Consider the following 24,720-nt stretch of genomic DNA (forward strand, 5'->3'; position numbering starts at 1 on the left):
GAGGTCGTGGGCCACCCCCAGCCTCTTTTGCCATTGGACAACAAGAGATACAAAATCTCGACACGCCATCCCGAGACTTTGGCGAACCCCACGCGGGGACCCCCACTGCCCAGTGCTCGTCACTTTCGCTGTCTGCTGGCGCTCTTAAATCACGAAATATCCCGACGGGGAAGCAAAGGGACCGGCGAGCGAGGGTAAAGGACACCTTATCACACTCCCTTCTCTTCTTCTGGCCTCTTCAGGGACGCCGCGGATGCGATGCTAGGGTTCAAGGTAGGTGTGATTTTCATGATGACCTTGCGAGCTTCCTTATCATTCACCACCCAAAACTCGAACCATTCTTTTCCAGCACTTGCCCTCTTTGTGGAATGGTTTAGGGAACTGCCCCATTTATTAAGTCCGTTTTTGTCAGGGTCACGAACTTTGTGAGACATGGAGGCGTCGTTGGGAACAACAAAAAATCCACATCAGGCCGGAGGTTCTTCCGTTTATTTTTGGTTGTTTATGGATATTGGGCCTCTTCTTGGGCCCGAAGATCTGCTACCGATGACTGATGACTGATGTCTGATGGGGTACCAAAGACACATCCTTGTTAATTCTAGCATCATCTCTCCCCTCAGCTCCCCTCGTAAAAATTCGTGAAGAGGAGTTCCTCTTTTTTTCTGGGTTTTCTTATCCACTGCAAAGGAAATGATGCTTGCTTCTTTTCCCCCTTTATTCCCGAGTCTCGTGCGAAAAGGACAGTCCCAACAGTTTGGCACCCCCGGGAGCCGACTCGAACCCCCGTTGCTTCCAGATCCGTGGATGATCGAATATGCTATACTGTACGATGGAGTTTGTCAATCCGGAAGAACGGGCGGAGCATAACGAACCGTGCTCAAAGCAGCAATAAGCTTCAAGATGAATGGGGTTTTCAAATGTGCCATTGCAGCGCAGATCCGGCCAGCTTGTCCACTTTGACGAGAGCTATGGGATCGCGTTTGTTTTTGGATCGGAAGTCCCCTATTCAATAATCCGAGGCATCTTGTCGGTCGTCGACAACTATCCCGTCAACTTGGTTGGTATACATCATCCTGCCGATCCAATTTCAGGCGATTTTCTTCACTCATCCCGGATCAACCTTGGCAATGTAGTCAGCGGAACCTTCATATGTTCCCTGAACCTTTACACAATATTTTCCTTCTATTTACCCACGAATTAGAAACAAAGCAAGACTCGCATGCACTCCTATCCCCAAGTCACCGTCACTCCCTTCACCATTACCACCTACCTCTTTGTCACACACAAAAAAAAATCCCGAAATCTCGCTACCCAACTACCTTCTCCCTTGGGCGAGTATTTCCGTCCCGGATGCCGTCTCGGAACCAAACCAACGAATGCAGCAGCAGCAGCAGCAGCAGCAGCAGCTAAGTACAAGTAAATCAACATGCACCTTTACCGTCTCCCCGGGACAGAAGCTTGAGGCCCTAGATCCGTACCAGACACTTGACGCCAAATTGCAAGTTAGTTGCAGCGTAACATCTTTTGCCGCTCGCAGCAGCATTTTGCAGCATTTGGTAAGGTTTAAGGACATTTCTTTCATAATAAGTGTCACACTCCCAGACATTCACACGCACATCTCATACGTATGCACACTACTAGTACGTACACGACGTACGCCGACGAGTTAAAATGCCCTGTCGGTCTGGCTATAGAATTACTGTGTACATATAGAAGGGGGTCAAAGTGGTGGCGCGCCCGGGATGGCTGTTTTGTACATAGGTATCACAATCACATGCGCTCGTGTCTGGTGGTTGTTGGTGACGGGTGGGTGGTTACGGGAAGTGGCGGAAGGGGAGGGGACAGGGGGACATAGGGTGAATTTCATGATGCATAATAAGTGGCTTGCGACGCCTGTGTTGACAGAAGATGAAAAGCAACTGAGACAAAAGCAGTCTTGGTCTACGAGGTATGAAATTAGGTGTGTTGTCCTTGTCGTGACAGGTTCGTGTATGTAGTCATTGCACTTTTTGACGACTAACAGCTGTGTAAGTACTTCTGTAGGTCGAAGTCTAAAGTTCACTCATTTGGGGACGACTATAGGAATGACCTTCCGGTTGTTATATGTAAGAATGAACGGACTGCACAAGTTTTCTACACAAACTATCGACTCCTCGACGGACCGAGGACAAACTAGTGAGCAACATCCGCGGTAGATCGAATCGCATACCCGCGAAAGGCCGCCATTGCAATGACCCATATCCAACAACACCCATCAGCCTTGGCTCACAATTGCTCAGCAGCTTTCAAAACTTGATTTCTCTCAAATGTTCCTTCAGTGTTGCAAAATCCGTGAAGAACAACATCGACGACCAGTCTCTATCGCATCTTATTAACCAAAACAAATGGGCCATGAGGAAATCGCAAGGGTGTTAGTCATGGTCGCCGTTCACGCAGGTTCTCTATACGGCAGGACCTATGATGCCCAGGCGAACCTCGAAAAAAAGAGGTAAGGGGATTAAGGAAGAGAGAAAAACAACGCTAGGAAACGGCTTGAAAAACAGAGTTAAACATATTCACTAGATATCTTAGCCGTAGATGGCAGATATATAGCAGATATATGTAGTACCTTTCTCACTGTCGCTGTAAATCACAATCCCACTTTGCAACTTGTAACCTCTGAACGAACAAAATACCAGACTATTTTCCTTCACTGCTTGGTTAACACCTCATAAGACTCAAGTCTGTCGTACTGTACTTAGTCCCCTTACCGGCGCATTCACGCTCCATTCTACAATTACTCCCATCACCACCTTCATTTTGGCGCAGCGACTTCGTTTTCTCTAAACCTGTACAGAATATGTGTTCTGTGACGGCCCATTTTAGTAAGAATAGAAAGCATTTCTTGTAAGGCTATTAAAACTGTTAGAGATTCTAATCTATGATTGGTTCTTCCACGACATCCGGAAACATCGTGGTGCTTTGGTTAAACGCCCGATGCGGTTGTTGTGGTAACTATATAAGACCATTTGAGTAGCGAATCTTTCAGCTCCGCTTACTTGTATCCTTTTGTTAGGAACTCGAACCTTACAATGTAGTAATGGTTTTTGGGCTGCCGTCACAGGTTCAAATATAAGGTCGGCCAAAAAGATCGTCATTGTCCTTCCTCTTCTGCTCCTAACATAAGACCGTAAGTATCTCAAAAACCAACAAATGCCAGGAGATTATTGAATACAATGGAGGCTCAGCTCATTCGATTCATCATCAACGCGCACTTATACCAGCCAGGCACATGCGAGTGCGGGCGACAACCAGCGACGGGGTGGTTCTTTAACAGGTGTTGACATGGTCGTTTGGGAGTTGGGAGTAAAGTGCTGTGTACCTTGTGAGTGAACCCAGATGATCATCAGAACATTGAATTCCCGTCTTTCAAAGAATCATCGGATTGTTCAGTTGGAAGGAGCAAACACTTTGATGGTCAAGTTGTTGATGTATGGGGTAAGAACAGCGGGGTAGACCGATCGTCTCCGTCATCGCAGCGTGGGGTAGGACACTGTAATGCAGCCGCTGGCGGGATTGGGGTCAACCTCAATGTCATCATCGTAGGCGGCTGCCATTTTTGTTTGTCCTACATCAAAATTGTTCCTTCCTTCAACAACTTCTCTGAAAATTCTTCAAATCAACATCGTGATTACCTTTCTGTTCAGCCATTCCAATTAGCCAGCATTACCTCACTGGAAGCATAGCCGTCATAAATCACGACCGCACTACCTAGTGCAGACTTCCACCGAGCATCTCGACACCTGTTTCTTGATCACGGACATCTTCGATGAATGGCTAGACTGCCTTTGAACAATTTGAAGCTCAACATCACAAGCTGTCGAATATCACGATCAAACACTCCGAGATTCACGCCTCTTACCTCGCGTTCTCTGTCGAGCAAGCCCGGTCTCCTCGCAACGAGCACCAGTCTCGCCCAAAGAATCTCGAAAGCATCACCACCTCGCTTCAATAAGCCACCCACAAACCGCTTCCTCACAGCTACCTCATCAACTTCAACCGCCTCAACAACCAACTCAAGACGACTGTCAACACCTAAAATGTCCACCTCCACCACCGCAACCGGCCAAAACCATCACAACCGCCAACCCTCCCCCACCACTCCACCCCCCTGGCTCACCCTCTTCCTCTCACACCTACACTCCCTCCCCCCTCCCTCGCGCTCCTTCACCCTCTCCACCCTGCACCCCTTACCACCCACATTCGCCTCAACCAGCACCCCCACCCCCTTCTCCTCCACCGTCCCCGTCCTCCCCCGCGCTCGAACATGCATCTACCGCGGTCTCTGGGCCCAGCTCCCAACCAACGACAAAAACCCTGCCGAACTCAACCCCTCGGTATTCGATAGTGACCTCATCACATTCACCACGGACGCCCGAATGGAGAAAGCAGCTGAGATCGTAGATACCGCTTCTGGACAAAGGATCGAGGAAGGCGGGGGTATGACGGGTGGTGGAGGGCCGGTTGAGGCTGTGTTTTGGATCGAATCTGCCAAGGGGGAAGATGGACAAGAAAAGAAAGTGATGACGCAGTGGCGAGTCCGCGGAACGGCGTGGTTATTGGGTCCTGATGCCGACGGGGAAGGGGCGGCGAAGGTGAGGGAGGTTTTGAGGCAGCGGATGAGGAGGGTTCCCGGCGCACAGAAAGAGGATGAAGAGGGGTGGAGCTGGAGTAAGGAGGTTACGGCGCATTTTGGCAATTTGAGTCCGGTGATGAGGGGAACGTTTAAGGGGCCCCCGCCGGGACAGCCGGTGGCGTTTCCGCCTGGGAAGGGAGAGGAGCTGGGGCAGGAGGTGGAGGATTTGCAGGATGAGGTGGCGAGAAGGAACTTTCGGGTGGTGGTGATTGTGCCGACTGAGGTTGATCAGGTTGATCTTTCTGATGCGAGGAGGCCCAGGCGGTGGTTGTATTTGTGGAGGGGGAAGAGTTATCAGGCGAGGGAGGCGGGCGGGGAGGTGGATGGGGAGTGGGAGAAGGTTGAGGTTTGGCCTTAGCGCCGTTGTGAATATAATGGGTGTGTAAGGGCTGGACGTTTATGAATGGATGAACGATTAGTCAACTTGTCACCTACGACCAATTTGCAGCATGGTATGATGGACGGGGGTCTTGACCTCATTGAAAAGGCCGAGGCTGATACGGTTCTTGTTTATACATGGTGTTATTAGCCATTAACTCCCAGCCAATATCATCACAAGCTCAGTAACACCCAACCCTATGCTTGATTTTGAAGGGCATTGATGCAGGTTTTCCTTAGCTATAATGTTGGTTGTGACATAAGGGCCATTTCAAACATTAGGCGTCGGGCTGTATGCGTTCCGGTGTTGCCCATCCAGAGTTACAAGCACTCTCAGTCGGAGTCAACACCTGGATGCCGAAGATCGAGCCAAAAGGTACTTCTAAGCTCAAATGAGCACCCTGACGTATCTTGCTCCGTGCTGCATGTACCCGTTAGCAAAATAGAAGCCAGGTTGCTCGGTTATCTGTCTCATTCTCCTCTCTCTCTCTCTTCCTCTCTCTCTCTCTCTTCCACTCTCTCTCTCTCTTCCACTCTCTCTCTCTCTTCCACTCTCTCTCTCTCTTCCACTCTCTCTCTCTCTTCTCGATCTCTCTCTCTCTTCTCGATCTCTCTCTCTCTCTCTATTTCTCTCTTCTCTTTCTTGAGGCTGATGATCACAGCTCGAATATTCTCTTGTCGGTATCTCTGGAGAGCCACCCATCCATCAGCAGGTCGATCATGCAAATTCCTGGCGCCTCTAAGATATTTTGTAAAATAGTAGCTCAGATATTCTTTCTTGTCAATATCTCAAGCTAGGTACAAATCCACTCCGTAACGCCTTTCTTTCTTCTCTTTTGAAAGAACAGAAACTGATTTCCCTTTGTATCCCCACAATGCTAGAATGGTTAAAAAACGCCCTTGAAGTTTTTGTATTACACAACCAACCCCGAATTCTGCCCCGTTGGGTTTGTGCTTTTGGCCGTCCCAGCTGCAATGTTTGGCCCTCTCTTGGTGTTCTTATCCAGTTTGCCTTTCTCTCCTCCTCAGCCCGCGAAACGTGCGTTGGCTGGGAATGATATTTCCAGACACAAGGGAGCCAAGCTTCGCGGTGCAGCATAACAACCGACCGGTCCAAAGCCGTAACGCAACCCAAGCTGCCACCCCCTCAAACGCACCCATGCGTTCGCCCCTTATACGCAGAGTCTGTAAGAAGCATAGCGACCCGCCGTCTCCGACACACGGATGATCTTGACGACCTGACCCCTCTTGAGTCCCAAATACCGGGCAATCGGATCCTTGCTCAAGATTCTGGGTAGCTGCGTCTCCTTGAGTCTGTACCTCTTGAGGAGCGCGGCCTTCTCCTCCTTGGACAGCAAAACGTGCTTGGGCACGAGCTCGTGGTGGGTGATGTTGACGAGCAGATCCTCCTCGAGGAAGCATTCGACCTGGGTGTACTGCGAGGTGACGGACATGACCTTGCGGGCCTGGGCGGACAGGGGGACGGCGGTGATGAAGATGCCGGCTTTGAACTTGTTGTCGGAGCAGTGGGTGACGAACTTCTTCATGACGGAAACACCAATGGAGCCCTTCTCGGTGCAGAACTCGACCCAGATGGTGCCGCATTCGGGAGCGGGGTTGGGGTTGGAGGGCGTGGGAGGGGCGGTGAACTTTTTGATCATGGCTTCGGAGGGACGGGCGGAGAATTGGAGCTTGCCGCGGCTATTTTGATGTCGTCATGTTAGTGACTGTAGGTGATGTGATGGTGGTTGGGATCGGATGGGACGCGTAAAGTGGTGGTGGTGGTGGTCGTAGTGGTGATGGGTGACGCAGGAACTCACTTTGGTGTTCCATCCTCGTTTGTGTATTCAAGCTTGAAACGCTCGAGCGAGATCTTGACTTCGTCTTCGGCCAACTCGTAACCCTATAGTCGAGGCACATGCATGTCAGAGGATGGCGCGTCGAATGAGCGCGATAACCAAGGATGGCGTACCCTGTCCTGAACCATCTCGTGAACAGTCCTCCAGGCTCTCCACAGGCGGGAGACTTCCTTGGAGGCGCTGGTGGGGCTGCTGTCGTCCTCCATTTTGGCTGTGTGTAGTGGGAATCGAACAAACTCGTGGTTTTCGTCGTCGCGGAGTGGTGATGATGTGGGGGGTTTGCGCAGGTGAGACGGTTCGCGATGGTGGATGGCTTTGTGGTGGATTGATAGCTTGGAGGACTTTCCTGTTTGTTACGAGGCTGAAGGACAAAGGCTCTCAAAAAATTGCGGGAAGGGTGGGCGTCTGCAAAGACCAGTGGCGTGGCCGCATTGATCTGGACGCCCACTCCAGGTTTCCACGCCGGCCGATAAGAAGAGGGTCCATAGTAAGGTTGCCTTTCCACCCCTGTCAGACATCAAGCGCGCAGGTGGTCTGTGCTGTGCTTCGACGTCCGTTGGTCGGCTTCTGACTGTTGAATTGATTGCCCTGTTCAGTCCAATAAGGAAGAATAGGAAATCTGTAGGTACTTCAATTTTAAAGTTGGGACGTGCATCACAGCAAGTTGGAACATTCACTTTCTTGTCAGGTACATTCAGCACGGAAAACAACATTTCTTCCTTCGCCAACTCTTCCGTGACGGACCCAAGAGACTTGAGGGACATGGCTCGGCAAGTGAATTGGCGTTCGAGAACCAATTCAACCAATCATCCTCCTCCAAGCAACCAACGCACCATAGCGCACAGGCCAAGACGGTGACACGGTGTCGGGAAAGGCCACGATCTGCGGATCTGGAACACGCCTGAAGCGGGACAAATTTTGGAAATTTTGAGAAAGTTCAGGGCCCGCATTTTGAGGAACAGGCGACTGAATTGAGGTCTCAGAGGTTCCTCTTGCCGTTCTCAATTGCGGACGAAATCCATTGAGGTGACAGCAGCCGTGCTAGCCCGGTAGCCATTGTTCTCCCCAGGCAGTCTGGACCCCATTTTCTACTTTTTAGAGTCAACCAACTCCCTATAACTACATCCTAACAGCGATTACCCTACACCCTGCAGGACCCGAAAAGCGGTCGTCGGACGTGCAGTGGTTCCTAGCTCCACGCCTGCCCTTGGCTCAGCGGTCCCCCTTCTTTCTTTATCTTACCATTCCCTTCCTTTCGTCGATCTGTCTCTTCTTTCCTCCTTCCTTTTCCCTTCAGCAACCACCACATCACACACAATGGCCGAGTCGCAAACCCCCGCTGCCGCCCCTGCGGTCATCAAGCCCGTCAAGCCTGATCAGGATGCCTTCAACGAGAAGCTCGCCCAGGCCGAGAAGGAGTATCAGGAAGCCCTGAAGAAATACGTGAGTCTCCTGCCCTGGCCGCTTCTACCCGACGCCGTGGAGTCGGAACACGCATCAAGCAGATGGATCGCAGGTCCCGTCACGATGCACCCTTCCGCCCACGGATTCCCACCACGACGCCTCCTACTCACAGCTGCGGCCTCCAATTGCCATGTGACAACACCCGGCTAACCAATTGCTGTTGTTGTTACAGAACGAGGTCAAGGCCAAGGTTGAGCTCGCCGCTCCTAGCAAGAACAAGGACCAGCCCAGCCCTACCCAGAAGAAGCGCCAGGAGCTCATCTCCCAGCTCAACGAGATCCGTCAGCAGCAGGCCGGCGGCAAGAATGCCCGCACCTCCAAGCTCGACCAGATCAAGCGTCTCGATGAGCAGCTCCGTAGTCGCATCGCCGAGCAGAAGACTGCCCGCAGCAAGGTTAACTTCAAGTCCACCGAGGAACTCGACCGCGAGATTGAGCGCCTGGAGAAGGAGGTTAACGGCGGCATGATGAAGCTTGTCGATGAGAAGAAGGCCCTCGCCGAGATCTCCAACCTTCGCAAGCAGCGCAAGAGCTTTGCTGGTTTCGACGATGCCCAGAAGCAGATCGACGTCCTCAAGGCCAAGATCAAGGAGATCAAGGACAGCTTGGAGGATCCTGAAGCTAAGGCCCTCAGCGAGAAGTACAACAAGCTTCAGGCTGAGCTTGACGCCATCAAGGCCGAGCAGGATGAGGCCTACAAGAACCTCTCCAGCCTTCGTGACGAGCGCACCAAGCTCCAGCAGCTCCAGTCTGAGAAGTACCAGGCCATCAAGAAGCTCAAGGATGAGTACTACGGTGCCAAGAAGGAGTTCGCCAAGTGGGAGCGCGAGCAGCGCGAGAAGTACCGCGAGAGACAGCAGGCTGAGCGTGAGCGCATCGCCAAGGAGCGCCGCATGGAGCGCGCCCAGAAGATGCTCGCCGAGGCTTCTGACCCCGCCTACCTGGAGGAGATCCGCCGCGCCAACTCTCTCCTCAAGTACTTCGACCCCAGCCACGAGGTCGAGGTCAAGGCTCCTCTCCTTGCCGACAAGGGCCTCGGTGCCCAGGCTCTCCGCAAGGTCGACGACTCTGGCCTCAAGGGCATGAAGCTCGTCCGCAAGGAGGAGCGCGAGGAGGACTACCTTCCTGCCGTCAAGAAGGGCAAGAAGAGCAAGAAGCCCACTGGTGCCGCCCCTGCCGCCTCCAGCAAGACCTTCAGCCTCCCTCCCTCCGTCATGGAGGACTGCAGCTTCGTCGGTGTCGAGCCCCCCATGGCTGCTGCCGATATCCCTGCTGCCGTTGAGAAGATCAAGGCCAAGCTTGACCAGTGGAAGGCTGACCAGCCTGAGCAGACTCGCAAGGTATGTTATTTTTGGCTCGTCCCTGTTTATGTAGTCTTTGCTAACAGTCTCGCTCGCAGAACATCGAGAAGGCCAAGAAGGAGATTGAGCGCCTCGAGGCTGAGGAGGCTGGTGAGACTTCCGGCTCTGCCACCCCCAAGGCCGACGGCGAGACCAAGGCCGTTGAGGAGGTCACTGAGGGCGTGAAGGACGCCACTCTTGAGGAGAAGACTGAGGCTGTCGAGGCTTCCGCATAGAAGCCAGACCATTGACGTGACAAAATGTCTCGAAAAATTCCGGGAAAGCATGATTTGAGGGAGACCAGGACTCCGACGAGGTTCAGGTTGCCACAGTAAGCGGGTATTTGGGTCCTGTCATCCCTCTTCTCCATCCTTACCACCACCGTCTGTTGCCCACACCGACGTTGTAGCCGTGCCAGATGTTGTGCGCATCTATCCCGGCACATTATCATTCACATATATATCCCCGATATTTATCCTTTTTTTGCCTTAGTTGGTTATCTTTAGTTATCATCACCCTCATCTCTTCTCTCAAAATGTTGTTAGCATGCTTATCTGGGTAAAGAAAAGGGGGATTTCTCGGGCATTCAAAATTTGGGATGGTTTCCTTTGGCACATCCTCACTTCACACGCAAAAAAACACTTTAATGGTTCGACTCACGCGGCTCTGCTTCCCGATATATTTGGTATCGAGTGACATTTTTGGTGGCTGTTCTTGCGTCTAAGATCACTGGAACACAGCGAGATGGAAAGAAAACCAAAGTACAGAAACTGAGGTATCGTAGGCCCCGAAACAAAAGAGCGGCAGGAGTGAGGATGGAAAAGATTGATGAAGCCAAGTAAAAGGAGTCTTGAGAGAGGTTAGGTACTGAATCAAGAGAAAAGCAAAGGGTCTTGATACCCCATCTTCCACATTTCCACTTCCATACCGCTTGTCAAGTGTCTGCCATTGGATGTTTGCTTCACTGACTGCTTGCTTGCCTGCCAGGTTTCGTTAACCTCAAGAGATCAACAACCATCATCCTTCCACCATTCTCATCGCAGTGACAGCTGTCAATGGGGAAGGGATAGCTACCTATCTACGGGTGTCTTTCGTGTCAGAGATAGAGTATGTTCATCCGAGTGTCTGCCAGCGAAGAGCAAATAATTAAGAATGCCTACTAAATAAACAAACAAACAAACAAACAAACAACGTCGAGACAAGCCAATTCTAGGGGGAGATGAAAACGACAAAGCACCCGACGGTCTCAGACACACACATACGTGAATGCCGATAACGGCCCAACTTGTCTGAGAATCGGGCAAACTTCCAACGCCATGGATAATGAGCATGGGCATGGGCATGGGCATCAAAACATACATAGAGGTACATACCGCAGCGTGTAGATCCGTCCCGTGTTCTCCGTCTCATATCTACATCCAATGCTGTTCTCCCCCATGTTATCTACACGTGTAGGATAACGCCAATTCCCGGCGTCACGGTACTGGATCTTTAATCCTTGTTTTTCATTCGCTCACGGAAGACATCCACCGGACAGTTGACGGGGGGCTGCATCCTTATCTTGACGTCTCATCTTTTTCGTTCTGATATATTTCCCTTACCACTTTACCCTGTGACGATATTACATAATATGCATGCACCAAGTACATTCTACACGGCACTCACTAGACACGGACACGGGGGATACCACTCTGGTTAGGTAAATGTTGATGATAGCAAAAGCATAGCGATATCGGATTTTTTTTTCCAGCTGCGACTACCTACCTACCTACCTCTCTACCTTATGGGAGTAAGGTGCCTTTTACCTATCCGATAAGCAACAAACAAACTTTCTTACCTAGGAGGAACGAATCCGGGGGTTTCTTTGAATATCAGCGGGTTGTTTAGTAGGTAGGTAGGTAGGTAGCTTGTGCCAGGCGGGGATCAGTGTTTGGATATTCCGTCCCGGTACTGGATTTGCTGCATTTGCTGCATTTGTTGGATCGCCGAGTTTGTTCCAAGACCACCAGTGTATGGAGGATAGATGTAGACGTGCCCATGGGGAAGTTACAGTACGTACATAGAATGGTACCTTCCGTGGTATTCTATACATATCTCTTCTCCCCCACGTTTCCATTCACCGGGACCAGCCTCTTCCCAACAATCCGGCAAATGAAAGCGAGACCGGGTCTGGCAGACGGCAAGCAGACGGACGAATACCGTAAAGCGGGATATAGCGTCATCGGGCATCGGGCATCTATCAAGCTGTTTTAAAAGTTTGGGTCGGGCTACCGTACAGCTGGCAAGTGGTGTGAGTAGCCGAGATCGGTGCTGAGGCATCACACAGACTCAAAGCTGCCGGCAGCAAAGGACCGGCAGCAAAGCAATAAAGACGGGTGCAAGGAAAAAGAATCAGGTGGCTGGGTGGCTTAATCGATGGTCCTTCTCTTTCCTTTTTTTTTTTTTTTTTTTTTTTTTTTTTTGGCCCTTTCCGTTGGACGTGGCAATTTCTTTGACAATGCAATCCCACTTCAGCTTCAGCTGGGTGCCACTTTGTTTCTTTTGGTTAATGGTTGTCAAGTGTTGAAGAGGGTTGGTGAAAGCGGTTTCTATACCACTTCTGTCACGGTGGTTGTGAGAAGTGCCTGGAAATGTGAGTGACGGATATCGAACACAAGGTACTAATTAATCTTAAAGTTATCTGTATCATTTCAAGGTCTCGTCATGACCGTTGCCAAGCATGCGGTTTGTGCAGTAGCCAGCGTACAACCCGTTTTGATCTTCAAGTGAAGTGTCACGACTTCATCACATGAGTGACCTCAACCGAGAATAGCATCGTCATACTGCGTGAGGCTCTGAGACAAGTTCGTGGTCGGGAAGAACAAGAACACAAGAGGCAACTGCGCGATGTCCGTCTCTATTGAGGTCTTGGAAACCGACTTTCCTCTGGTACGTACATCATATGTACTACAGCAACAGTTGGAAAGCAAATGGTGTTAAGATCTGCTATGATTCCTTGATTGAGGAGTGAACCTGCCTGAGCGCTATACTCTTCTTTCAAAGTCCCGCCTCCTAAGCCATCCCGTGACATATATCCAGTTGAGGTATAACAGGCTATGAGGTGATATTAGTCATCATATTCCTATCCTATCATGACATTCCGCTCACTTTTGATCGTCGTTTTGATTGTTTCTTTCGTTCGTGAGGTATCAATCCATCCCATAACCATCCCAATCATAACTAGAAAGCCAAGGCAACCCAGCCTTCCCAGGAAGAAATAAAAAATAAAAAATAAAATAAACAAGATCCAAGTAAAACACGATTACGATTTCCCTGAACACCGAGTCAACCGCCCATTGACCTTCCGATCCGTAAAATCCGTTCATTCATCCCGTTTCGTCCCGTCCCATTCCCTTCCCGTCCCGACCGAGTCCCAGAGAAAATGTGTGTGTAATCGTGTACTTGATTTTCAGAGAACAAATGCCGCCGCCGCTTTCCCAAAGTGTGATATGCAACAAATGCGGCCGTGATATGCAAGAATGGTATGTAAAATTCCTCATGCTGTAGATGATGTATGACCCCTTGTCGAGGTCATGGGTATGGGTATGGTTTTCGTAGAGCATGAGGCGAGGAATGACAAAGAGAAGAATCGGTTTTAAGCGAGTGGAGTGTTGTTAAATCGTCAAGGTTGTTGGCTCATTTAGTATGGTTGCTGAGGATAGTACGTTGGCGGTCCAGGGTGTGGTGCCCGGTAAGAGTGTCTGCGCTCCCTTGGTGCTGGTGTCCGCCTGTCACTTCCACGGACTGGCTCAATGGGAGGAGGCGTCCGTCGCATGGCAGGCAAGGGGGTGATCTCTCTGTCGTAGGTCATGCTGCGGCCGCTGGCCACGGTTGCTGGAGCACCGGGTGCCGTCCTTGTGCTCAGTCTCCTGGGTCCGCTAAGGGCATTGAGAGGAGGGTCCTTGACAGATGCATCGCCATCATCCGGAAGCGTCAGCTCGACTAGGCTGTAGAAGTACTCGAGCACCTCGGGGTATCGTTGTACTGAAGCCTGCCAGTCCTCGTCGATGCCGCGCTTCAACTGGGCTTGGGCGTTGGCGAGTTCATTGGGGTGAGGTGGTGCCTGATAGTATTGCCAGGCGTGAGTTGTGATGCGGTCCAGGTATGTGGCATGTGCCGTCTTTCGTCGCTCAGTCAACTGGCGGAAGTGATCGAGGATGTAATCTTGAGCATGAGCTCGCACCCATGATCTATCAAGGCAGTTAGCATGATTTCTGGCGACAAGTAGATGAATGTCGGGTTAACTTACCGGATATCGTTGTAAATGGACTGCATCATACGGGCCTCGGCCTGCTTGACGGCCATCTCGAGGCCCTTGGCCTCACAGTCACAGGCAGCGGTTGCCGGAGCACGGCAGATAGCGCAATCGGGGTCCATCCTGACGATTGACTTTTGTGACTGTTGGAAGGTTTCTACCGAGTACATTGTTTAGTGTCGTGTTGTGAGGTGATGAGTGGTGTGGTGATGTTCCGAGTTGGGTATAGTAAGGAGTGAAGTAAGAGACCTTGCTGCTTCTATCAAGAGAGTATGCGTTGCTATGTTTACAACGTTCACGCTCTTTCTCATGACGGGACCAGCCCAACAGCGAAGTAGAGAAGCTTGGTGACGAGGCAGCTAAGAGTAGATGGAGCAAGGGGCAGAAGGAGGAGGAGGAGGAGGAGGAAGAAGAAGGGAAATATGCGGATGTTATGAAGCTGGTGTGAGGGAGTACAAGACAAGAGTCTCGGTCGTGGGATAAGGCAGCAGATTCACTGACCTGATGTATCAAAATCGAAGAGGTGTCGATTGAGTGGAATCGACGAGAAGCAGAAGCAGGCAAGCAGCACAGGCGGGAAGAAGTGAGCAAGCAGGCAGGTCCGCAGATGTAGGTATGTATGTATGTATGTGTGTATGTATGTATGTAAGTCAACAAGGTACCGGAGGGGAAACACCACAGCAGCGCGACCACGCAGTGTGCAGGATGAGATGGCGAACGAGGATGAGGGAAGACACGACTGATGAATGGGAGAAGAAGGAGGAGAAGCAGGAGTTGCGAGGGGTGAGAGGTGAAAAGAGGAGCCAGGCCAGGCAAGACAGAGAGGTTGGTTGGAAGTGGTCAAGAGTGGAGTGAGTGAGTGAGAGTGAAGGAGTGGGAGTGAGAGTGTCGGGTTCAGGTAGTGTAGCTTCCGTGCAGCAGCAGAACGGTCCGGCCGGATCAAGCAAGAGATGACCTGGACCTGCCACTCACCATGCACTCCCAATGCACTCCAGTCTCAGGTCTGCTCTCTGGAATCTCTGTCGTGGCTCGAATGCGGGCCCGCTTGGCCCCTTTGGCAGCAGTGGTCTGCAGCTTGCAGCGGCCCAATGCCTCGTCGACCAGTCCGAGACGGCGGTGCCGTTCCGGGACCCAGTTTTCCCGACTGGAGGCGAGGTCGTTTGCGCTCCTCTTACACAGTAGACTGCGACCCTTTTCTGGCTAGGTGGTGGCGGATGATTCGCTCTGCAGCAGCAAGACAGCGCACTCTTGCAGCAGACGATCCCCCAGATGTCCCCAGATTGGCGGCGATGGCAAAGGCTATCAACGTCTTGAAACTCGGGATACTGACAGTGGAGTGACGACCAACACGACCGGTTGGCTACCGGCTTGATGGGCAACTGGCGATGGGCAGACGGGCAGCAACAGACGGAGGACGCGGAGCAAAACAACAGCTGCCGACAGGAGAAGGGAAGAATGGAGGCAAAAAGAAGAAGTGTAGTATTCAGATAAGTGCAATATCTGACAAGAATATGATAGGCAGTGATACTGTCCTGAGACGATCTAGAAGAGTGAGAAGAGGGGGGGGCAAGAGTGCAATAATTCTGGTTGCCCTGTCAAATAGAAACAAAATGTCAACATCAACAACAACAATAACACATGAGACGGGCAACGGGCACCGGGCAGCAGGCAGCGGAAAAGAGGCCGAGACACAATGTCCTACCCGAGACTCGAAAGCCGTGAGAAAGCATGCAACAAGTGTCAGAGAAAATATGTGATTGGCGTTTCCTCTAACCTGAGTAGGCATGCAAAGTCCCTCATGATCCGGCCGACTGTGAGTGTTGACATTGCCCCCTTTCGCCCTTCTTCATGCGCAACCACGGGCATGAGATGAGGTTCGGTTCCAGCTTGGATTTTGGATACCTTGGATACCTGAGGTACCAATGTAGCTGAACGACATGGACCAACGAGAATCGGCTTGTCATCCATCCATCCATCCTGCTGCCGCCATTCACCCCATTCTCCCTTCTCTGAAAGATTGGGGGAGGCTGGGGAATTGGGGTCAGGTAGGACGGGACTGGGACTGTGTGGACATGGCGGGAAGGAAACAGACGGACAGAAGCAACATTGGACGTCTCACTTGTGTGCGGTGCTTGTGCTGCATTAACTTTGATGCTATGCTATGCCGTGAGTGTGAGTTGTCAGTGCCGCCGCCGAATGTCAGGTTATTACCGTAGTTTTTCCTTATTTCGTATTAGACAGACACAGTGAGCTATGGTAAGCAGCAGCTGCATGTCAGCCCGCCGACATGGGCAACATGGCCTTTTCGAGAGCCTTGTCTTCCAATTGAGAAGGAGGTCGGAAAGAATTAATCGGATTATCACCGTTTCAAGTTTGAAGGCAGAGTGTTGGCGCGGCGCACTTGCGACAGAGCCAGAGCCGTACAGTGGTGGCCGAGACTGAAAATGGTAACATGGCAGCAGAGAGACAAAAGGTGATCGGAGTGTGAAGAGAAATAATTGAAGTCGATTGTTGGGTGGGAGACGAGGAGGAGTGGGAGTGCTTCAGGTTGTGAAATAGTGGGGAAACCTCCAAATCGATCATCCGGACTCCCACTCAGCTTTCCCCGCCATGTCTTTAGCTGTGAAATTGTATCATTTTATGCCAAGGCCACCCTCTACTTCCAGTACTTACTCCGCATTTGTTGTAAGGTCAAAAGTGCTGCAAACTTAGCAAAGTCTCGGTAGCTTTGAGGCCAAGAAGTAGAAGTGGATAAACAACAGGCCAGCCGACTGGCCAGAAACAGTCTTGGCAAAAACTGATACAATTTCACAGCTAAAGGGATTCGAATTGGTGTCCGCCCATTTTGGTTCCGGGAGCCAGCCGCCCAAGCGTCCCGTCGATCGATCAACTGCAAAAGGGGCCCCCGGTTCACCAAGACTTTTAGTCCAGTCCACTTGCCATGCACTCCCCGCAGTGGGTTCCTGGAAATGTTAATGACTTCTTATCTTATCGCGGCGCGCGCTAACGGGGGCTCACGATCCCAAAAAGTTGGCGGCCGGGGGGGCAAACAAACAACTGAAACCCAAGACTGCCCGCGGTCAATGTAGGTTTATGCGCCATTGTCCTGCTCGAGATGGCGTCTCGTTGTACTTATAGCAGCTCCCGGCTGCTTATGCCCTTTTTATATCCATCGTTGTTTCGTACCAGTGCCGGAAGCGTGCCCCGTGCCGGCCTCGCCCTCGCCCGAAACCTTCGCTACAGCAGCACAGACGCCACCGCGACTTTGACCCCCGAGAACGACGGCGAGACGAAATCGAGACTCAACCCTGCCCCCGATGACTACTCGAACCCATACTTTGCCGACAAGGCCAAGCTGAACGTCTACGCTGGCCCCGGCGGCAACGGCTGTATATCCTTCCTCAGAGAGCTGTTCATTCCCGAAGGCCCGGCGAACGGAGGTGATGGAGGCCATGGCGGCAATGTCTACATCCAAGCTGTCCACGGCGAGACTTCGCTACATAAGCTCGCACGAAGGAGGCATATTCGCGCTGGTCGAGGAAAGCATGGCCAGGGCAGTGCTCAGGGTGGACAACGCGGAGAGGACGTCATCATAACCGTACCGGTCGGAACAGTCGTTACCGAGATCAGCCGCGACGACCCCGAAGGCGAGAGGCAACTCATCGACAGAGCCAAGTACAAGCGTAAGAGGAAAAAGGATTTTAGAAACGCCCCTGCTGTCGAGGCGCCAAAGGAGGATGAAGAGGGAGAGGATGGGATAGAAGGGACAAAAGTAGAGGAGGAACCGCCCATCAACCCAGACATGGACCGATGGCTGCTATACCCCGGCATCTCCTCGTCGGATGCCAGAAGAGTCGGCGCCGAACTGCCACGACTGCCCCGTCGCGACCGACTGTTCCAACAACCGGCAGCACCCATATATCTGGACCTGAACCGTCCTACACCACGGCCCGTCCTGCTCGCCGCAGGTGGTCTCGGGGGACTGGGCAATCCCCATTTCGCCAACAAGGACAGACCAAGACCCATGTTTGCGACAAAGGGAGAGCCGGCCATGTCTCTAGAGATCGAGCTCGAGCTCAAGCTCCTTGCTGATGTTGGTCTGGTTGGCCTGCCCAATGCCGGCAAAAGCACCCTGCTTCGCGCCTTGACCAATAGCCGAGCCCGCGTTGGCCACTGGGCATTCACCACGCTACAACCCAATATCGGCACCGTCGTGCTCGATAACAACAAAGGCCGTCCCTCGGTAAAGAGCTTCAAGCGAATCAGCGATGCTCCTGTCGATGATCCCTTTGCTCTCACTGGTGCGCCGGACGAAGTCGAGCAACGGACGAGGTTCACTGTCGCTGATATCCCGGGTTTGATCGAGGGTGCCCATCTCGACAAGGGTCTCGGTATTGCCTTTTTGCGTCACGTCGAGCGTGCGGGTGTGCTCGCCTTCGTCATCGACCTGGGTGCCGGCAATGCTGTGAAAGCGTTGAAGGCGCTGTGGAACGAGGTGGGTTTGTACGCGCAAATGCGCGAGGATGAAGAGGCCGACCGGGAGCGCGCAGCGAGGATTGACTGGAGTCCCGAGGCCGGTATTGATGATGCGAGCGGCATGTCAGGTGGATGGCCTGCTGCGAACGGCATGGCCGACTATCCGCCATCTGCTGCTGAGCCTGCAGGGTTGTCCATCGCAGGGAAGCCGTGGTTTGTGGTAGCCACCAAGGGAGACATAAAGGATACTCAGGCCAACTTTATGGAGCTCAGAGATTACTGTGCGGCTGTCACACGCGGGGATGAGCCGCATCCCAGTGGTGTTGAAGGTGCTTGGATCGAGAATGTGGAAGCCATTCCCGTCAGTGCCATCAACGGTCACGGCGTGGAGAGGATTGTTCACTGGACCGTTGGCTTGTTGGATGGTTGAACACTCACAGCTTTCCTGTCTTCAACCACAACTCGCATTAACATGAGATACCCAATCTTAACTCTACTCACTTATCCAGCACATAATCCTAAGTAGAGTGACCACAACTACCAGACGGCACCTCTGTTGATGCAACCCACCGGCAGTTACATAGTACGTTCACTGTTTGGTGGTTGGACCCTTAACTCCTTATCAACAGTCACTGATAAGGAACGGTAACCAAGGAGGCAGTTCACGCTAGCCCTCCCCGGCTAGCTTGTATACATAGTGGGCCCCCTACAATAGCTTCATGTAACATATTGGCCAATGAAAACACACAATTTCTTACATCCATCAGTTAGCGCATTGCTTAGTTCCCCCGCCCCCACATAATAAGTTTGCGGCTTTGGCTTTTTGTTGGAGTCTCGACTTGCACGCGACAGAAGAGACTGGCGTTGCCGCATGTCACTTTTTTTTCTTCCTCCAACACGACTCCGGTTACCGAACCTGAGTATCGCAACTGGACAGAGCTTTCTATCCTCAATTGCGAATCTCTCAAACATGGGTCGCGGTGGTAATTTCAGAGTACGTACCATTCCGTGTATATTCTTTGTTTTCCTTTTTTTCTTCCTCTTGGTCCTTCCTCTTTGACCTTCCTCTTTGACCTTGCCATGCTCCATCCAGTCCCTTTGCTGTTGTGATGCAATCCTCACCTTCCCATCCATGACTGACTGACGTATGCTGACCGATGTGTGTGTGTGATATAGAAGGGCCGTGGTGGTGGCCGTGGCGGCAAGCGTAGCCGCGACAACAATGACAACCGCGGTGGCCACCAGCCCTACACCAGATACCCCGAGGTCGTCAAGCAGAACGACAAGCTCGAACGCTACTACAACGATCTTCTCCAGCTTCCCGAGGAGGAGCGTGAGCAGTTCTGGGCTGCCCTGAAGAGGGAGCTCCCCAACAGCTTCAGATTCTGCGGTTCCAAGGGGTACAGTCACCTGGTCCTGGCACTTTGGCCATCTTTTCATGTTTCCATAACCTCCATACAATTGCTGACCATCTCTTCACAGACACGCTATCGCCGTCAAGAACCTCCTCCAGACCCGCTACATTCCCGAGATCACGAGAATCACCTACGATGGCGCCATCGTCGAGCCCCCTCAGCCTGTGCCCTGGTACCCCGACGGTCTCGCCTGGTGGATGACCACCCCCAAGAACGTGATCCGCAAGTTCCCTCCCTTCTCGGCCTTCCAGAAGTTCCTGGTTTCCGAGACCAGCGTCGGCAATATCTCCCGTCAGGAGGTTGTTTCCATGATTCCTCCCCTTCTCATGGATCTCCGCCCCGGCATGACCGTCCTCGACATGTGCGCCGCCCCCGGCAGCAAGGCCGCTCAGCTCCTTGAGATGATCCACCGTGGCGAGGAGGCCAGAATCCGTCACGTCATCAAGCAGTTCGGCGGTTCCGTCGACGAGATCGCCAGCGCCGATGAGGACGCCGCCCGCCTCGAGGCCGACCCTAGCGACGACGGCAGAGCTACCGGTATGCTCATTGCCAACGATGCCGACTACAAGAGATCCCACATGTTGATCCATCAGCTCAAGCGTCTCTCTTCCCCCAACATGATCGTCACCAACCACGACGCCACCATGTACCCTTCCCTCAGGATACCCAACCCCGAGGACCCTACCAAGCCCAACTACCTCAAGTTCGACCGTATCTTGGCCGATGTTCCCTGCTCCGGCGACGGTACCCTTCGGAAGAACGTCAACCTCTGGAAGGACTGGGCTCCTGCTGCCGCCCTGGGCCTCCATCTTACTCAGGTCCGCATCCTCGTGCGCGCTCTCCAGATGCTCAAGCCCGGCGGCCGTATGGTCTACTCCACCTGCTCCATGAACCCCGTCGAGAACGAGTCCGTTGTCGCCGCCGCCATCGAGCGTTGCGGTGGTCCTGACAAGATCGAGATTGTCGACTGCGCCGACCAGCTCCCTCTGCTCCAGCGCAAGCCTGGTATGCGCAAGTGGCAGATTATGGACAAGACCGGCAAGGTCTGGAACAGCTGGCAAGAGATTGAGGAGCACACCAAGTCGACTGCGGACGGTGTCGCCCCCGCCCGCCTTGTCGAGTCCATGTTCCCCCGTCCTGCGGACAGCATTTGCGCCGATCTCCCTCTCGAGAGGTGCATGCGCGTCTACGCCCACCAGCAGGATACCGGTGGTTTCTTCATTACCGTGCTTCAGAAGAAGGCCGAGTTCAAGGCCAAGCCCGAGGAGATCAGGCCGAAGGAGAAGAAGCAGGCTCCTAAGCGCCCCTTGGAGGAGGCTTCCGAGAGCACCGAGGATGCTAAGAAGCAGAAGACTGAGGCTGATGAGGCTACCAAGACCGAGGATGTTGTGATCGAGGAGGCCCCTGCTGCCCCCGTCGAGGAGGTCAAGGCTGAGGAGATCGCCCCCGTTGAGGAGACTCCCACTACCGAGGAGCCCGCTGTCAAGGAGGAGGCCACCGAGACCCCCGCCGAGACTCCTGCCGAGACTCCCAAGGAGGCTGCCAAGGAGGGTGAGGCCCAGCCAGAGCGCAAGCAGAAGCAGCAGGGCCCTTATGAGGAGCCCTTCAAGTACCTCCCCGCCGACCACGAGGTCATCAAGAACATTGCCGACTTCTACAAGATCTCTGCCCGCTTCCCCTCGGACCGCTACATGATCCGCAACGCCACCGGCGAGCCCGCCAAGGCCATCTACTACACCAGCGCTCTCGTGCGCGATATCCTTGTCATGAACGAGGGCCGCGGTGTCAAGTTCATCCACGGCGGTGTCAAGATGTACGTCAAGCAGGACGCTCCTTCCGCTGAGGTCTGCCGCTGGCGCATCCAGTCCGAGGGTATGCCTATTCTCCACGGCTACGTCGGTTCCGAGCGCGTCGTCGTGCTCAAGAACAAGGAGACACTCAAGAGTCTACTCATCGAGATGTTCCCCAAGATCGCCAACGGCGAGTGGACGAAGCTCAACGAGATTGGCGAGCGCGTCCGCGACTTGGCTCTCGGATGCTGCGTTCTCCGCGTCGAGCCTGATGGCACCGACCCGGAGTTCAACGAGCACATGGCTCTCCCTCTGTGGAAGAGCTTCCAGTCTCTCAACCTCATGTTGCCCAAGGAGGATCGCAGTGCGATGTTGCTCCGTATTTACAACGACACCACTCCCTTGATCAACATGGGTATCAAGAGGGATCCTCCCAAGGAGGGTGAGGCCGAGGCCAAGAAGGAGGGCGAGACGGAGGAGGTTAAGGCCGAGGAGACTGAGATTCCTGCCCCCGTGGAGATGCAGACTGATGTCTCTGGCCCTGCCGAGGCTCCTGCTGCTGAGGCTAAGGATGCCGAGGGCGATGTCGCTATGAAGGAGGAGGAGCCCACTGCTTAAGCTTAAAACTTGGTTGCAAATTTCTACTGGCGTAATTTCTGGCATAACAAAAAGCATTCTGACGTCTACATAACTAGATAGAGAGGGATTTTCTTTTTAGCTGAACCGGTTGGGTTTTTCATAGGTTATTTTTCTTTTTCACTGGGGAAATGAATGCATTTATTGTTCGAACAAAACTAATTGAGTCCGTGGGTTGCCCGTGAGGACGTGTTGAATGCCTGAAGCTGTGACGTCCTTGCCAGATGAGTGCTATGTCTGGTGTAAGTGGCATAGCTCCTGAGATTGGTATTCCATTGCCAAGTGGGTCCAAGATTTGGTACGAAACAACCTTCGACTGCGTCAAGCAAAGTCTTAGGTGAGGACATTTTGACAAGAAATTGATTCCTGTATAAGAACAGAAGCAGTTATCCATCTGTTCATTTTCATCGGAAGTTTTCCAAAGGTTAATGCACGGTTCACAAGGCGGGGTTGAGGAACGAAAATTTGAGTCTTTGAGTTTTCTTTCACTCGCTTTCCAGTTCACGAATCTTTCACCGAACATCACAAACATCACTCATCAACAACTACTCCAAGACTTACTACCAACGACAACCTCAATACTTTCAATTCAACACCGAACACACTCAATAACTGGCTGATCACATTCATAAACCACCCGGACATGGACCCTCGCTCTCCAAACAAGCGCAAACGCGCCCTCTCAAAAACCTCAACCACCTACTCTACAGCCCCCTCCTCCTCAACCATCATCAACCCCTTCTCCCACCCCCCGTCCACCCTCAAACAATTTCTCCCAGCCGGTAACTCCTCGGACGCGCCCCTCCCTTCTTCCATCTACCCTGACTTCCCCCACCGACCACTCCCCTCTTCACCCACTTCATCCCGCTCTCATTCCCGCTCCCGTTCAACAACCCGCTCCCGCCTCAATAGCTTCGCCTCCACCACCTATAACTCCGATTCCAATCTCGACTTCGACGATGACCACACAACCACCGCCGGCACAGACGCCGGAACTGAAGGCTGGACCACAGACGCAGATTCGGTATCAGTCACCAGCACCGGCAAACCTATCACGAAGCGGGATCCAGTCCGTAGCACAGCCAAACTCCACAAAGCGCATCAATCGCGCGTTGGCCCCTTAGTGGCTATTATCCACCGCTGTTTGGCCGAGGGGGATATCAGTCTCGCGAGGAGGGCGTTTGGTTTGTTAGTCAGGGCGGACGTTAATGGCCGGAAGGTAGATCTGCGGTTTGGGGGGTTTTGGGAGATGGGTGCTGAGATACTTATGAGAAGCGGGGAGGATAGGGATAGGGATCACCAGAACTTGGGGGAGCTGTGGGGAGGGGAAGGGACGCAGGGAGGCACGCAGGATGGTACGTTGGGGTTGGGATTGGGGACATTGGGCGAGGAGGAAGAAGAAGGAATGGAAGGCGAAGATTCCAAGGAGCGGAGGGAACGAAAGCGATTGCTGCGCGCGGCCAAGAATCGCGAGCAGGTGAGGGCTTATTACGAAACGCTGATTAATCTGCACCCCTGGAGCAGGCTGCACCCCAAAAAAATGGGTGCGTTGGATTTCTACCCGGCGCTGTTTGGGTTCGAGATGGAGGCTTCTTTTGCGGAACATAAGTATGGGGTTGAGGAACTTGAGCGACGACCACTCCTCGACCCCCTCGATGAGGGCGATGACGACGATGACGAGTTACCGCTAGAAGACCGCTTCGGCCCCGACGCCGACGCCAACGCTGAAAGAATGGATGTTGACGCCTTCGGTCAACAATCGGGGATAGTCGACCCCCTTCGCTCTTCACCACCGTTGGGCTATCAAGGAGGAACGGATAACGTCCTCCCCCTCTACCGCTCCCAACTCGAAGAAGACTCACGACACGGTCGCCGCCCCGAAGTCCGCTTGAGAAGAGAAAAAGATAAACTCCGTCTGAAAGCTCTCGAACAAATGAGGGACGTAGCAAGACGGATGGACGCCGTGATGGAGAATACGCCGTATAACAAGGACGGGGAGATGTTAAGACTTAGAGCGATGGTTGCGCTTTATGTGGGGGATTTGAGCGTGCCTGTTTCTGTTACTGCTTCTGCTTCTGCTTCACAGCAAGAGGAGGGGGTGGGGAATGAGGAGAGGGAGGAAGTTGATAGGTGGAAGTCCCATGAGGAGAGGATTCTGGAAGAGGAAGGGAGGAGGGCGCAAGGGGCTGAGAGGGATAGGGCGAGAACGCTGTTCTTGAAGATGAGGGAGATGAGAGGAGGGGAGTTGGAGGAGGGGGATGAGTGGATTTTGGAGATGATTAGTGGTGGTGGTGATGGTGATGATGGGGATGGAGAGGAGGGCGATAGGGAGGAGGAAAGAGGTAGAGGTATGTTTTCTTTACCGTTGAGGTAATATGTGCTAGGAGTATTCAA

The 24,720-nt window shown here is 52.8% G+C and overlaps 7 protein-coding genes across 7 annotated transcripts; 5 read left to right on the forward strand and 2 right to left on the reverse strand.

Moving 5' to 3' along the window:
• Nucleotides 1–3,046: 3,046 nt before the first annotated feature.
• On the forward strand, nucleotides 3,047–5,609 carry SMAC4_01683 (uncharacterized protein). The gene is made up of 3 exons (XM_066089629.1): nucleotides 3,047–3,169; nucleotides 3,228–3,364; nucleotides 3,488–5,609. The coding sequence occupies exon 3, from the start codon at nucleotides 3,813–3,815 to the stop codon at nucleotides 5,031–5,033; it is 1,221 nt and encodes a 406-aa protein (XP_065946391.1). The 5' UTR covers nucleotides 3,047–3,169; nucleotides 3,228–3,364; nucleotides 3,488–3,812; the 3' UTR covers nucleotides 5,034–5,609.
• A 189-nt stretch (nucleotides 5,610–5,798) lies between these two features.
• On the reverse strand, nucleotides 5,799–7,381 carry SMAC4_01684 (uncharacterized protein). Its single transcript, XM_003348612.2, has 3 exons — nucleotides 7,026–7,381; nucleotides 6,874–6,956; nucleotides 5,799–6,754 (listed from the first exon to the last, which is right to left on the reverse strand). Exons 1-3 carry the CDS (start codon nucleotides 7,116–7,118, stop codon nucleotides 6,226–6,228), a joined length of 705 nt encoding a protein of 234 aa, XP_003348660.1. The 5' UTR covers nucleotides 7,119–7,381; the 3' UTR covers nucleotides 5,799–6,225.
• Nucleotides 7,382–8,209: 828 nt separating this feature from the next.
• Nucleotides 8,210–11,150, forward strand: SMAC4_01685 (uncharacterized protein). Its single transcript, XM_003348613.2, has 3 exons — nucleotides 8,210–8,355; nucleotides 8,549–9,715; nucleotides 9,775–11,150. The coding sequence occupies exons 1-3, from the start codon at nucleotides 8,230–8,232 to the stop codon at nucleotides 9,949–9,951; spliced, it is 1,470 nt and encodes a 489-aa protein (XP_003348661.1). The 5' UTR covers nucleotides 8,210–8,229; the 3' UTR covers nucleotides 9,952–11,150.
• A 1,367-nt stretch (nucleotides 11,151–12,517) lies between these two features.
• On the reverse strand, nucleotides 12,518–14,425 carry SMAC4_01686 (uncharacterized protein). Its single transcript, XM_003348614.2, has 2 exons — nucleotides 14,004–14,425; nucleotides 12,518–13,944 (listed from the first exon to the last, which is right to left on the reverse strand). The coding sequence occupies exons 1-2, from the start codon at nucleotides 14,177–14,179 to the stop codon at nucleotides 13,395–13,397; spliced, it is 726 nt and encodes a 241-aa protein (XP_003348662.1). The 5' UTR covers nucleotides 14,180–14,425; the 3' UTR covers nucleotides 12,518–13,394.
• A 2,650-nt stretch (nucleotides 14,426–17,075) lies between these two features.
• Nucleotides 17,076–19,011, forward strand: SMAC4_01687 (uncharacterized protein). Its single transcript, XM_066089630.1, has one exon. It carries the CDS (start codon nucleotides 17,125–17,127, stop codon nucleotides 18,913–18,915), a length of 1,791 nt encoding a protein of 596 aa, XP_065946392.1. The 5' UTR covers nucleotides 17,076–17,124; the 3' UTR covers nucleotides 18,916–19,011.
• Nucleotides 19,012–19,305: 294 nt separating this feature from the next.
• On the forward strand, nucleotides 19,306–22,501 carry SMAC4_01688 (uncharacterized protein). The gene is made up of 3 exons (XM_003348616.2): nucleotides 19,306–19,479; nucleotides 19,662–19,885; nucleotides 19,968–22,501. Exons 1-3 carry the CDS (start codon nucleotides 19,357–19,359, stop codon nucleotides 22,306–22,308), a joined length of 2,688 nt encoding a protein of 895 aa, XP_003348664.2. The 5' UTR covers nucleotides 19,306–19,356; the 3' UTR covers nucleotides 22,309–22,501.
• Nucleotides 22,502–22,969: 468 nt separating this feature from the next.
• Nucleotides 22,970–24,700, forward strand: SMAC4_01689 (uncharacterized protein; the record flags this gene model as incomplete). Its single annotated transcript, XM_003348617.2, has 2 exons — nucleotides 22,970–23,803; nucleotides 23,936–24,700. The coding sequence occupies 2 exons, from the start codon at nucleotides 22,970–22,972 to the stop codon at nucleotides 24,698–24,700; spliced, it is 1,599 nt and encodes a 532-aa protein (XP_003348665.2).
• Nucleotides 24,701–24,720: the final 20 nt, after the last annotated feature.

This window comes from Sordaria macrospora, chromosome 3 (genome assembly GCF_033870435.1).
Source record: "Sordaria macrospora chromosome 3, complete sequence".
In the NCBI taxonomy this organism is placed as follows: domain Eukaryota; kingdom Fungi; phylum Ascomycota; class Sordariomycetes; order Sordariales; family Sordariaceae; genus Sordaria; species Sordaria macrospora.

Bases quoted from the DNA above. Each gene is read 5' to 3' on its own strand.
- SMAC4_01683 (XM_066089629.1), top strand. From the start codon at position 3,813: ATGGCTAGACTGCCTTTGAACAATTTGAAGCTCAACATCACAAGCTGT.
- SMAC4_01684 (XM_003348612.2), bottom strand. From the start codon at position 7,118: ATGGAGGACGACAGCAGCCCCACCAGCGCCTCCAAGGAAGTCTCCCGC. The intron at 6,957-7,025 runs GTACGCCATCCT...CCTCGACTATAG, and splicing joins ACGAGATGGTTCAGGACAGG to GGTTACGAGTTGGCCGAAGA. The intron at 6,755-6,873 runs GTGAGTTCCTGC...ACATCAAAATAG, and splicing joins AACGAGGATGGAACACCAAA to CCGCGGCAAGCTCCAATTCT.
- SMAC4_01685 (XM_003348613.2), top strand. From the start codon at position 8,230: ATGGCCGAGTCGCAAACCCCCGCTGCCGCCCCTGCGGTCATCAAGCCC. The intron at 8,356-8,548 runs GTGAGTCTCCTG...TTGTTGTTACAG, and splicing joins AGGAAGCCCTGAAGAAATAC to AACGAGGTCAAGGCCAAGGT. The intron at 9,716-9,774 runs GTATGTTATTTT...TCTCGCTCGCAG, and splicing joins AGCCTGAGCAGACTCGCAAG to AACATCGAGAAGGCCAAGAA.
- SMAC4_01686 (XM_003348614.2), bottom strand. From the start codon at position 14,179: ATGTACTCGGTAGAAACCTTCCAACAGTCACAAAAGTCAATCGTCAGG. The intron at 13,945-14,003 runs GTAAGTTAACCC...CTGCCTTGATAG, and splicing joins TCCATTTACAACGATATCCG to ATCATGGGTGCGAGCTCATG.
- SMAC4_01687 (XM_066089630.1), top strand. From the start codon at position 17,125: ATGGCGTCTCGTTGTACTTATAGCAGCTCCCGGCTGCTTATGCCCTTT.
- SMAC4_01688 (XM_003348616.2), top strand. From the start codon at position 19,357: ATGTCACTTTTTTTTCTTCCTCCAACACGACTCCGGTTACCGAACCTG. The intron at 19,480-19,661 runs GTACGTACCATT...TGTGTGATATAG, and splicing joins GTCGCGGTGGTAATTTCAGA to AAGGGCCGTGGTGGTGGCCG. The intron at 19,886-19,967 runs GTACAGTCACCT...ATCTCTTCACAG, and splicing joins AGATTCTGCGGTTCCAAGGG to ACACGCTATCGCCGTCAAGA.